At 42.3% G+C, this 13,188-nt stretch overlaps 1 protein-coding gene and 1 pseudogene across 1 annotated transcript in view; both read right to left on the bottom strand.

Annotated features, from left to right (window-relative positions):
* LOC145406832 (NADH-quinone oxidoreductase subunit B-like) overlaps positions 1–5,743 on the bottom strand; it is a 49,034-nt gene extending 43,291 nt beyond the window's left edge. Inside the window, exons 1-2 of the mRNA XM_080277932.1 lie at positions 5,677–5,743; positions 2,922–3,118 (exon numbers count right to left, since the gene is read on the bottom strand). Of these exons, the coding sequence (XP_080134058.1) occupies positions 2,922–3,118; positions 5,677–5,689 (210 nt within the window). The 5' untranslated portion in view covers positions 5,690–5,743. The remainder of the gene's footprint in view (positions 1–2,921; positions 3,119–5,676) is intronic.
* A 4,541-nt stretch (positions 5,744–10,284) lies between these two features.
* On the bottom strand, positions 10,285–10,404 carry LOC145406929 (5S ribosomal RNA; annotated as a pseudogene).
* Positions 10,405–13,188: the final 2,784 nt, after the last annotated feature.

The following is a 13,188-nucleotide window of genomic DNA, read 5'->3' as shown; positions in this document are numbered from 1 at the left end:
TTTTGTAATATAAATTGGTTGGCATGCCTATGGATATGAGCTACTTCATGCACTTACAATGTGTTGTGCTCTCCCTTGCCTTATTTAAGATCACTGTAGCACGGCTAATCAAGTGAGGCTGGGTGTATAGGTGGGTTGCACTGACTTACACGTGTTCAAAATTCCCATCTCGCAGCTTACGGGTACTTGCATATGCTTCCATGTCAATTTATACTATAACTATTTCGTTCCTGGAAATTCTGTGTTAAAGAACCTCACCTCTAGATTACAGAATCAAAAAATTATCTAGACACTTTCACTCAGTGGGAAATCTGCTGATCACAATGTCTATTTACATTCTGTTCTTGTCATTGTGTCAACAAATGGCAGCACCTGTGTTTATGTTCAACATAAATGAAGAACAGAACAACAAACAAGTCCTAAATAAAATGTGGAAAATGAGACAAAAGAATAAAAAGACTGCAGCAGCAACAAGAAATAAACCGAAGGAGCTGTCATTTGAAAGGCAATAGCTCCACATTACATCTACATCTATGTTGGTGGTCAGAGTCAGAGTTGGGACTCATTTACCGACTCCAACTCTGACTCCAGCATCACCATAATTGCTTCTGACTCCGATTCCGACTCCACAGCCCTGGTTACGGCTATATATGTGGCTACTTCCACCCACATAAGAGTGAATGGAGATTTGAGTGATTAGTTTTCAGTGAATGCTGGAGTGCATCAGGGCTGAGTCTTGAGCCTCTACCTGTTTGTCACGGTGCTTGATGCTCTCTCACATGACTTAAGAAATGGATTCCCATGGGAGATGTTCTATGTTAATAATTTTGTATTGACTGCACAGAATGAAAGGAATGATTTAGGAAGTGGAGAGATGGAATGGGGGACAAGGGTTTGAGAGCAAATGTGGATAAAACTTAAGTGATGATATCTAGAGCTGGTTACAGTACTGTCAAAGCAGAGGGAGGGTGGCCATGTGCAGTTTGCCACAGGGGTGTGAGAAGTAACTCCACCTTGTGTAGAATTTGTGATAAGTGGGTGCCTAAGCTGTGTACTGGTATTAAAGGTGGACTGCGAGATAATGCTGATTTCATGTGCGTGGTGTGTCAGGAGACCATATAGAGAATGACAGGTGTTAAACGACTAATCTTGCTTGTAAGTCCCTTGGATGTGTGGAAGAATTTTGTTATCTAAGGGACACATTATGTGCTGGAGGTGGGGCTGGAGCTAGCTCTGCCACTAGAATAAGGAGTGGTTGGAGGAAGTTCAGGGAGCTGTTGCCTCTCAAGATACCAAGAGGGCTACGTACTTTGGGATCTTCATATGCAGCGTGTGTTAGAAATATAATGCTGTATGGTAGTGAGACCTGGGCAGTAAAGGAAGTTAGGAGTGTAATGCTATGTGGTAGTGAGATCTGGGAAGTGAAGGAAGAGGATATGTGTTGGCTCAAACATACAGAAATGACAATGATTTGATGCATGTGTGGTATGTCCTTGAATGTGAGGCCTGGCAGGGCTAGGTTTGCAACTAAGGAATTGAAAGGAAGGATGGGACTGGAGTGTATTGGATCTGTCCTGTGACAAAAGAGGGGAAGGCTGAGATGATTCGGCCATGTGGAGAGGATGAAGGATGACAACTGGGTGTGGAAAGTTAGAAGTGTGAATGTCGCCAGTAGGTTTGTGAGAGGCAGACTGAAAAGACCGGGGATGAGGTCACCTTAGGGATAAGGGACTGAACAGGGAGGCTACCAGAGATCAAGCAATGAGGTGACTAAGGCCAATGCATGCAAGCACGCTGGTGCCTTTATAAAAGATACGAACAATATGAACTTCACACACTAAACAAAAATGGGAATACAAAACCACAACACAAATGCACTAGCTTACAGCACTCCCAACACTCTGAGCACTAAAACACACTCTGGATTACTTATACCAAGCTAAACATGCCTTCTGGAAATGGAAAGAAGTGTCGTGAGTGGGATGAGGTAGATAGTGAAAATTATGAAAAGAAAGCGGCCTGCTAATACTACAATTCATTTGTTTAATTCCCAAACGCCGAGCTATTTTTAAGTCATTACCTCACTACAGGCAATTTCCCAGAAATTGCTTGTTTTCAAACCTTAATATTTCAGAAAGTACAGAACTTAGGGAAACAAATTAAAGACCATATTTCTCATCAACTCTTCCTCTTGCGAATGACAATATTCCCAGGTCTGTGAGTCATTGCACTGACGAGTAATGACATAAGGAAGGGAACCAATTTTTGGTGTGAGCACAAGATGTGTTCGTGCGTCTGCCTGCGGCGCCAACTATGGCTTTGCTCTCAATGTGATAACTTCTCCACTGCTAGAAAAACTAGACTCTGTGGCATCCAAGGCATGCCTTATGGCACTATCACTAAGCCCTTTTCTAGTATTCTTGGAAAGAGACTTGGCAGGGGTGGATGATGCCATTGGCTACAGTCAGTGCAGATGGAATCAAACAAATAGGAACATGAAGACATCATTGTACACCTGGTAAAACCACGGGACAGACTGACTCTTGCCTGTGTGCTATGGAGGGACTCCCTCCCAACTCTTTGGTGCTAAGACGAAATGGCGGCCGGTTCAAATGGTGGCGAGAAGACACCTGTGTGTATAGTCGCTACCTGGCAGCCATATAGCACCTGATTGTGACGTGTATAGATGTTACCTGGCAGATAGAAGCTAAAAATAAATAAATAAATAACATACAGTATTTAAACAGATGCTTGGGAAAATGTGCACTATTGAGAAAAGTCTTAGGAAGTATTAAAAACATGCTAGCATGGTGAATGATCTACTCATAATATTATGTATAATATAAAAAACCTGCAACATAAATATATATACTGTACTTGCAATAACTATATACCCTAATTCTATGCCATCCTGTACTTACTTTTCGTCCCCAATTAAGTAAATCATCAAGCCTTGCAACTGCATACTCAGCAGCATTGGATGTATTCTGGAAGGGTGAGTACGGCTTGTACTTGACAGGGGCGGGATTGGCATCAGCTGCTGCACTCCTGTTTCGTGCTGACACAACAACCGCACTGCTGACAGCCCGAGCCACCTGGGGTACACTGACACGCCACACTGCCAAAATGCAACACAGGTAGCTAAAGACTCAAAAGCATTACTGAGTGTGTGGAAGAGTTTTGTTATTTGGGAAACATGTTGTGTGCTGGAGGTGGGGTTGGAGCTAGCTCTGTGGCTAGGGTGAGAAGTGGTTGGAAGAAGTTCGGGGAGCTCTTGCCTCTCCTGACATTGAGAGGACTCTCCCTATGTGCAAAGGGGTCTTTGTATGCAGCATGTGTTAGGAGTGTAATGCTGTATGGTAGTGAGACCTGGGCAGTGAAGGAGGAAGATATTCGCCGTCTCAGACGTACAGAAATGACAATGATTAAGTGGATGTGCAGTGCGTCCCTGCGTCCAAGGCCTGGAGGGGCTGGGTTTACGATGGAAGAGTTGAGAGGTAGGATGGGACTGGAGTGTATTGGTGTTGTGATGAGGAGAGGTAGATTGAGATGGTTTGGACATGTGGAGAGGATGGGGGATGATAATTGGGTGAGGAAGGTGAGAAGTGTTAATATTGGGGGTGGGGTTATGAGGGGTAGACCGAGAAAGACATGGGATGAGGTAATTAAGTGTGACCTCAGGGTTAAGGGACTGAACAGGGAGGCTGCAATGGATTGTGCAGCGTGGAGAGCCGCCATTAGGTGACCAAGGCTGACACATGCAAGCATGTTGGAGCCTTTAAAAATGAAAACGATATGGCACAGACTACTATCCATCACCCTAACCGTTTCTCACATTCACATGGGGTGGATCAATGATCTGCTGAAACTACTACTGACTGCACTACAAGGAATTCAAGACATCGTGGGTAATTAAAAAAAAAAAAAAATACAGTACCGGTATAAAAATGTGAGTTTTACGCCAGGTACCCTTTTTTTGGATAAGGGCTAAGGCGTTGCCTCTGGGTAGAGGACTTTGGTTTGGAGCGTGTAGCATTTTATGACCGGATGACCTTCCTGATGTTTACCAATGACCCTTGGGTGGAAATAATAATGTTAGGTATCGAGATTCAGAAAAAAAAAAAGATTAAAGAATACAGGGAGACATCTAGGAAGTGGATGGAAGATTTGTAATGAAAACTGGGCCTATATATTAACAAGAATGGGAAAACTTATACAGTACACTGGAGGAAATTATTTATGATGCGTACATTTATTATATTCCACAGAAGAAAACAGCATATCACTACATGCAGAAACAAACATGTGAATAAAAATGCAACTTAATTACATGAGGCACAGAGGAAAGTCTTCGCCACTTCACTTTGATGTGTCCCATAGATGTACACAAAAGAGAACAGATTAGAGAAATGCTGCAACCATACATTCAGGAACTAAGATGTTATATGAAACTTCTAATTCAGGTAATCAAACACTGAATAGAAGACAATACTACACTTTTTCAAGTCTTTCTTTCCTTCATTCTTTCCTCTTCCTTCTGCCTATGGGTGACTCTACACTCAGTGACAAGGCAAATGGTTTCCTGCATACCAGGAAACCATTTACTATGCTGGGTGGTAACCATATAACTAAATTATGGCGCCTGGTGGTTTGGTGAGTAGCTAAGGTGCTCCAATCGGATTGAGCTGGTGTAGGTTTATACCCAAGGGATGGTTGAGGTTTATTGCTCTCGTAATGCCACTCACGGATGAGTGAGGCTGGTTACTCTCATCTTAAATATCAGAACCAACTTGCCTAGCCCTGGGCTTCTATGCTCCTCGTGGAGCAACAAAGGATTGAATGATGGATGGATGGAAAGATGGAAAAATAGAAAGAAGAAATTATCCCCTAAGGAGGCTAAACTCAGACCAGTAGTACACAGCACACAATAATCAGGAGCTGTTCAAAAAAAAATACTTCAGATCTACCATCTCCATCTGTTGCAACGAAACTGCTTTCCACTCCTCCATACCAGTTAAACAGTGTAAAACTTAATTTATTTGGAAATAGCATGAAAACTGTACAACAAGATCAGTCAGATTATGAATGCATTGGCCTAATTCACGGTAAACTTTATGAAGATGATAAAATGGTACGTAAACCTTTAATATTACTCATTACGTACCATGTCCTTTGTCTGGTCCTTAGTAGTCATCTTTTGGTCAGTCCTTGTTCGAGGCTTCTTGTTTGTCTTTTTAGTTAGCTGTTTTCTGGGGAGGGGCATTAACCCTCCACCAACCCTTTTAGTCGCCTCATACAACAAGCAGTGATACTGGGGGAGTATTCTAGAAAACCCCTCTATCCCCAGTACAGTTGCTAATATGAAAAATGGAGAGGCCGCACCCGTATGGGAAGGAATAAAAAGAAAATGGGGTTTTGCCTCCCCAATTCTGATCTCAGGTTCAATGTTATGGTCCACAGTCTCCTTTCGAACGGCCAGCCCATGAACAGTTTTATAGTTGATCGTAAAATGCTAACGTACTTGTCCCGGCTGAACTCTCAAGCTCATTTAAGGGTTATTCAGTAGCTCCAGACATAAAAATAACCACGAAATCCCACAAAAATCATATTTCTCAATTTTACTGAGCTTAACATTGGTAAAGTCTTGGTACTGTTGAAGAATAATACAACTCTTACCCGTGAGAGCCATTTTTGTTTTGTAACCTCAGCTCAGCGGCAGCCAGGCTGCCAGCAATCAGCTGTGCTGTTTGACCGTGAAGTAATTCGGTCTTGACAGTCATACGAGAACACACTAAAGTAGGTTAACTTAATAAGAACGTTGGTTGAATTATGTAAGTATAATTAATATAATTATTTATTTGCTGATATCGAGCACGACAATCCGAAGCCGAATGAGTTCTACCTCATTATTGATGAAAATAAAAAAAGAAAAAAGTAATGTTACTGATACTTATAGGAAGAAACAAAATATATTGTTATGTGAGTTAAGGTAAAAATTCTTAGATTTAACTGACAGAAAAGCAAGACAATATATATATTGACGTACGGTGTAATATATATTTTTTTTAATTAATATCCATAGGCTTCTCTATGGTGACAGTGCTGCTTATCAATTTTATAGTACTGAATATGTAATTGATAAAATGGTTAATTGTTGGAATAAAAGGCTTCATAATTATCTGCAGCTCTATATCTAAAAATTGTTTAAAGCATTTAAAACTAACAGTTACTCCATAGATACCTTAGAAATATAATTCATATTTGTAGATGTAATACAAATTTTTTTGGAAATATCTGGCGTTACAGTAGTATGTGACTGTGAGAAACTTGAATGTTTACATGTGGTGAGGACTGGTTGCCTTGACGCTACACGTGATATCGCGAGTTGCGGCTTCACATGTGTCGTGGAGATGGCAGGGGACACCAATGTATTTAGGACAAGAATATCAGAGTTGTGTTCACAGAATGAATCATGTCGGATGGTATTTGCAAACTATTTGGAAAATGAGGTAAGCAGTTGACCAATTCAATTTTCAGCAGGTTAATGTAGCAAGGGAGCTCACTGGGCATTGTAGTTTTTGGAAGACGGTGATTCTTTGGATTTTTTTTTTTTTTAGGCTGTCATAATCTTTTTGGTATCCACGCTAGTGCTGTGGTGAGAGTTGTACGTTTTCTGGTTTGGGTTGGGGCTGTTTAATGAAAGTGATGAATATGGAGGATCAGAGGGAGCAGGTGCTAAGAGGAGGAATTGTAAAGGATGCGGATACTTAGGAAGAGTGAACCAGAAGGACCTGGTAATCCTTAACCCTCCTCAGGTAGAGCCGGGTCTCTGAGACCCTTCCACCACAGTTTGTTAGGTAAACTACCTTCTAAACACCCGGGAACCCTGTATCCCCCAATAGCTGCCTGACTTTTTGTACCCATGTAAGGGTAAAAGGGCAATTTCGAACTCTTCTCCATTTCCGGTGTAGGGGGGGGGGTCTCAGAGACCCGGCTCTACCTGAGCAGGGTGCTTTATTTTGTTCCCTGATGGCAAATAATGTCGCAGCTTCAGGCACCCCAACATCACACCATGAAGCTCCATGATGCTTCTGCCAGTTGCACCACACAAAGTTACAATCAGATGTTGTTTTCATTTTTTCCCTGAATATTTAAAAAGGACTTTTTTTTTTTTTTTTAATAGGTAAAAATATATAATGAATTAAAAAATTAAGTTTATTTACATGGCTGTATTGCATATACATTGAAGAATGTCATACCATGTTCGGATCTGTCATAAATAAAAGTTTGTTTTCTGACCTGGGTCTGGTAGACCCAGGTCTACCTGAGGCGAAAGGGTGGACAGACGTCTACCTGAGGAGGGTTAAGGAGACGTAGGGCCACCATATTTTGCAGTTCTCTCAGGATATTTTAGTTTCAGACATCTGAAGAATTTCAAATGTTAATCATCCCCAATCTTTCGATCTCCATATCTGGAGTATTTTTAATAGCTGAACACAGTCGAAAATGAATAACAGGGTCATAAATTTTGCAGAATTTTTCCACATTTCAGAAGTTAGCTTGTGTCAGATCTTTCATGTGCTGTGAGAGAGCTCCTGTGCATTCACATGTTCATTACTGGTTGCCAATAGGCATGCGCGGAGGCTGACTTTTTTTTTTTTTTTTTTTTTTTTTTTTTTTTTTTTTTAGCTGATTGGCGCTTTTGTTTTCATCTCCATCAATCATAGATTGGCATATGTGGCAGTTGCTTCATGCCTAATTTTGAATTTTAGTATCAGGATGGCATCTGTGTGCTGTGGCAGTGAGAGTGGTTACTTCTCAGTTCCTATGAGATATCACAGGGAGAAGACGGAAGGGGGTGCATGGAACAGCATAGTGGAATGAAGAGGTGAGACAGGCTGTGGCACAAAAGAAGAAAGCATACAATGAATGGATGAGAAATAGGGGCGTGGAAAAAGTTGAGAGGCGGAAGAGAGAGTTACATGTAGAAAGGAAGAGAGAGGTGAAAAGATTAATAAGAGAGTAAGAAGAGAGTGGATGAGGAATTTGAGTGTAAAGTGGAGGGATTAAGAAAATGTTCTGGAAAGAGGTGAAGAGAGTAAGACAGGATGGCAGTGAAGGTAGTAGGGGAGTGAAAGATAAAAATGGTATATTACTAGTGGAGAAGGGAGAAAAAGTGAGCAGATGGAGAGAACACTTTAAGGAATTGTTGAACATAGAGAATGGAAGTAATGCGAGTATAAGTGGCTGGGAGAAGGAGGGAGGTGAGAAGACAGGAAGAAATCAGTAGGACAGAAGTTGTGGAAGCAATGAAGAAAGTCAAATTGGGGAAAGGCCCAGGTATTGATGGAGTGTGTGGTGAAAAGCTGAAGCATGGGGGAGAGATAGTCGTAGAATGGATGTGGAGAGTGTGCAGATTGGCCTGGGAGGAAGGTAGAGTCCCGGAGGATTGGAAGTCAGGTATTATTATTCCCTTGTACAAAGGAATGGGGGGAAAAAGAAGTGTATGGTAATCATAGGGGCATTTGTCTTCTTAGTATAATAGGAAAAGTTTATGGTAGGATACATATTGACAGAGTTAGGGAAATAACAGAGGAATTAGTTGGAGAAGAACAGGGAGGCTTTAGGAAGGGAAGAGGTTGTGTAGATCAGATATTCATTGTTAGGTCTTTAGTAGAAAAGTTTCTAGAGAAGGGAAAGAAGCTGTATGCGGCTTTCATGGATTTGGAGAAATCATATGACAGGGTGAATAGACAAAGATTATGGTAAGTATTAAGAATATATGGAGTAGATGGAAAGTTGTTGAATGCTGGGAAGAGTATGTATGATGGTGCTAAGGCTGCAGTGCGTGTGGATGGTGAAGTGAGTGAATTTTTCTCTTTGAAGGTTGATTTGAAACAGGGATGTCATGTCTCCATGGTTGTTCAGTCTGTACATGGATGGGGTAGTAATAGAGATACCTGTACAAGGTAGGGCAGTGGATGTTGGAGTTGCCCTGGTGAGAGAGGGTAGTGTTTGGAAACTCCCTGTACTGTTTGGAGATGATACTGTGTTGTTAAGTGAAGCCAAAGTGGACCTGCAAGACTTGGTGGATGAGTTTGGGAGAGTGTGTAAGAAACAGAATCTAAAGGTGAATGTAAGGAAGAGTAAGGTGATCGGTCTTTGAGGGAGGTGAAGTCAGTGAATGTACATTGAGGTTGGATGGTGAAGAAATGGAAAATGTGAGTACATTTAACCCCTTAACCACTGGGCGTCACTTTCGTGACGCTTGGGAGCAAGGGATCATACTGCGGGGCGTCGCTTTTGTGATTCTGTGTTATTTTGAATTCACCCGGGCTTCCAAGTGGGGGCTTGTATCATCTATCAGTACTGCCTATGTCCAACACTAGTCAGCACTCCTAATCTCATCTGTACTTCCATCCATTGTTGACAATTTAGCCATTTCTCCCCATTCTTGACTCCCCTCCCTACCCCGCCTCCATCACCCTATCCTCTCGCCTGCCCGGCCATGCTACGCTAAGTAAATCTTCCTTGGAATTTTTCACTGATTTCATCCATTGAAATAAGCCCTATGCCCTATTCTTATACCAAATAATATATACAAGAAAGAAATAAGGTAAGTGAGAGTGCCATACACCTGGAATTGGCTAATTATCACCTGACAACACCTCACGTGCACTCGTTCGCTAATTTTCGCTGTTTATTTCCCCTTGAAATATGCCGTATAATCTATTTTCGTAATAAATATACAGTACATATAAGGAGGGAAGGGAGAAGCCTAAGTGATATTTACATTCACCTGGAACTACCTAATTTATAATGTATTGTCTAGATTTCCTGCCAATCATTTCACTGCTATAAATTAGCTGTGTCAAGAGCTAACGTTGGTAGTACACCACTGAATTTCCCTAGGTAGGCCACCACCCTGGCCCTCCCTTATCAGTTCACTCTCATCTTCCGAAGTGGTGGTACGTCTGTTTGCTCTTGCTGACTTCAGGGACTTTTCACCCCCATGCAAAGGGCCCTGTGACCTTTACCCCCTACTAAACCTCATGTGGAAAGAGGGAAAGGGCTGACAATTGATAAAAGAGTGACTACGATCTTTCTATTGAGTAAAACAGTGCAAGTGGAATTGTAAATAATGTGTAAACAGCAAGTGAAAGTCCATCCATCCATCCATTGCCAGACGCCATGTATCCCAGATGGGGTGGCCAACGGCTTAGAGTTAATTGTTTTACAGGGAGGGGCACTAATCCTCCACCAACCCCACTTGACACGTAGGGATGCCAACAGCATCTGGTGTTCCCAGGCGGTCACCCATCCAAGTACTAACCAGACCCAACGTTGCTTAACTTCGCTGATCGGACGGGAAGCGGTGTACTCAACGTGGTATCAAGTGAAAGTAATGAATGTAAATATACGTGAACAGTGGAAAATAGTTTTATAAGGTACTTCAAGTGACAGTGCATAACACAGTGTAAATAAAATAGAAATGTAAATAACATAAATAAAATAGAGAATGTAAATAGAAATGTAAATGAGTAGTATTATAAGAATACGAGTATATACCCTAGGAGTAATGAAAGTGAAAGTTTCACTCTAGCATGTCTGAATACTATGAGTTATGAGAGTGAAGATGAAAGTGACATTCACTCTCAATGCTAGTATACAGAAGAAGGTGAATGCTACGTATTTTACTGAAAGAAATTGAATCCCTACAGTGACAATAAACTACTGTAATACTACTGAAGGAAACTTATGGATAAAGACTGTAGATATATATAAGTGTTATATAGTAATAGAAATATAAAGTGTGAGGGGTTTTATGAATAATAAATGACAGAATACCAACAGTGAACTAGCGCAAGTGCGATGGTCAGACGCGCTCGTAATTTTCATTGCTTTCACAGTGGTTTTTTTTTTTTAGAGTATGGATCCCAAACTACTTGAAAATCATAGAGTAGTGTTTATAGTGTTAATATCTGGCTGTGGTAATCATATTACGGGTTGTCGGGAAGTGTAAAGTGGAGACTTCGTTACCCAACTTCAGAGGTCTCCACAAGTCCTACGGTAACCGACGAAGGCTCAACAAACATTTCAGGAGAAAGCTGAAGGTATGTGCCATAAGCATATGTAATTTTAATATTCTAGGACTAATAACTGATTTTTGGCAAATATTTTTTGAGAGTCTGTCAGAGCCCGAATAACCCCGCGGCACACGCAAAACATTGGTAAACATGCCCGCGGTGTAGGGGTTAAGTACTTGGAGAGTGATGAGTTAGGATGGAAGTTTGGAGGGTGAAGTGCTTGAAAGGGTACAACAAGGAACAAAGGTTGCTGGTTCCTTGAAAGCAGTGATAAGAAACAGGGAAGTGAGCATGGAAGTGAAAAAGTTACTACATGACAGTATTGTGATACCAACTCTAATGTATTGTAGTGAAGCTTGGACATTGTTGGAAAGACACAAGTCAAGAGTGGTAGCAGTGGAAATGAGTTATTTAAGAGGAGCCTGTGGAGTCACATGGAGAGACAGGCTGACTAATGAGGATATAAAGGAGCGTTGTGGTGTGGATGTGGTTGTGATAGGAAGCGTTAGGAGGAATACACTGAGGTGGTTTGGCCATGTGGAGAGGATGGAGGGTGAGAGACTGATGAGGAGAGTATATGTGAGTGAAGTGGAGGGAGGGGGAGAGGGAGGGGGAGGCCAAGGATGAGATGGAGGGATGGAGTGGAGAGGTATATGAGAGAGGAGGGTGTGAGTTGGGAGCAGGGCAGTGAAATGGCGGGGGACAGGGCGATGTGGAGGCAATTTGTTTGTGGCCACCCCGTTCAGGATTGAGGCATCTTGCAATTGAGAGATAGATAGAAGAAATGCACTGGTTAGAATCTTCACAGATTCAGTGTTTTAAAATCATCATTTTCCATAAAAACTAAACACTAACCATAATCAGCACATAAATCAGCAGTAAATCACTTTGCACTGTATTTTATTCTATGCTCTGTTTGTTCACTGAATTACCATTGGCCCAGAGTTGTTCTGAAACTACACTTTCCCACTGTTACTGAATTAATACAGCCTTGGTTTTCTCACAATATAGTTTGTTAGTGGTCCTCTGACTCTTGACTCCTTAATATAAGAGATCTTCCTCTTTACTATTTGTCTCTGTAGCTGTATAATACTGTATTTCACACTATACCTGTCATCTTCCTCATTAGTCTTCTGAAGAATTCACCCTGTGTAATGTGTAGGGCTCTGGTGCTTGCTGTACAGTAATCCCTCTAATATCCGGATGCCCAATAACCGAACATCCCCACTAACCGAACCTTATCGTCCTGGGATCAAACATTCCCAAAATGGTCCGAAAATCCAAAAAAATTGGAAAAAAAATCGATTTTTTGCCGTCCGTAATTTGAACTTGCCGCGCGCGCCGCGTGAGAGCATTGTTTTGGTTCGTCATTCCTCCGACGTCCGATAGAGCGCCGCTGCATCCTCCCCACTTCCCGCCTGTCTCTCACCGTGACAAGACCTACGCTCTTCGCCATGGCTGCCCACGTGCTCGCTTTTGTGGTGGTGCCGTACTTGCTGCAAGGCCTCCTGCTGCTCTCTGCCCTACTCTTAGTGTGTGTGAGGATGGCCCCGCCTCCTGAGAAAAGGAAGAGAGTGGTGTTGACTCTGGAGAAGAAACGGGAGATATTGGAGAAGGTTGATGCGGGTTGGTCTTCCTCTCGCATTCTCCGCGAGTTCAACCTGGCCCGGTCGACTTTGTTTGATATCAAGCGTTCCCGAGACAAGCTCATGCAGTACACGGCTGACTTCTCGTCGAGAAGCAAACGCAACGTGGAGAGGAAGGTTATGTTTACCCCCAAGTATGCAGAGATCGACCGCTCCACGTTGATTTGGTATCGACAGCAACGTGCAGCTGGTGTGATGGTACGTGGAACGGAGCTGAAGGCTGCTGCTGAGAAGTTTGCAAGGCTTCACGACGCACTAGACTTCAAGGCATCCGAGGGTTGGCTCTTCGCGTTCAAGTTGCGACATGGCCTTACTAACCGTAAAGCACATGGCGAAGCATTGGACGCTAACGAGGATGGAGTGGACGAGTTTCGGCACAAGGTGAAAGGCTTGATCGACAGGGAGGGCCTCACTCTCGGTCAAGTCTATAACGCTGATGAAACTGGCCTATTCTA

Source organism: Coenobita brevimanus, chromosome 71 (assembly GCF_032717465.1).
Source record: "Coenobita brevimanus isolate Jiangsu-jjx chromosome 71, ASM3271746v2, whole genome shotgun sequence".
Lineage (NCBI taxonomy): Eukaryota > Metazoa > Arthropoda > Malacostraca > Decapoda > Coenobitidae > Coenobita > Coenobita brevimanus.
This window is presented reverse-complemented; position numbering and strand designations above follow the sequence as displayed.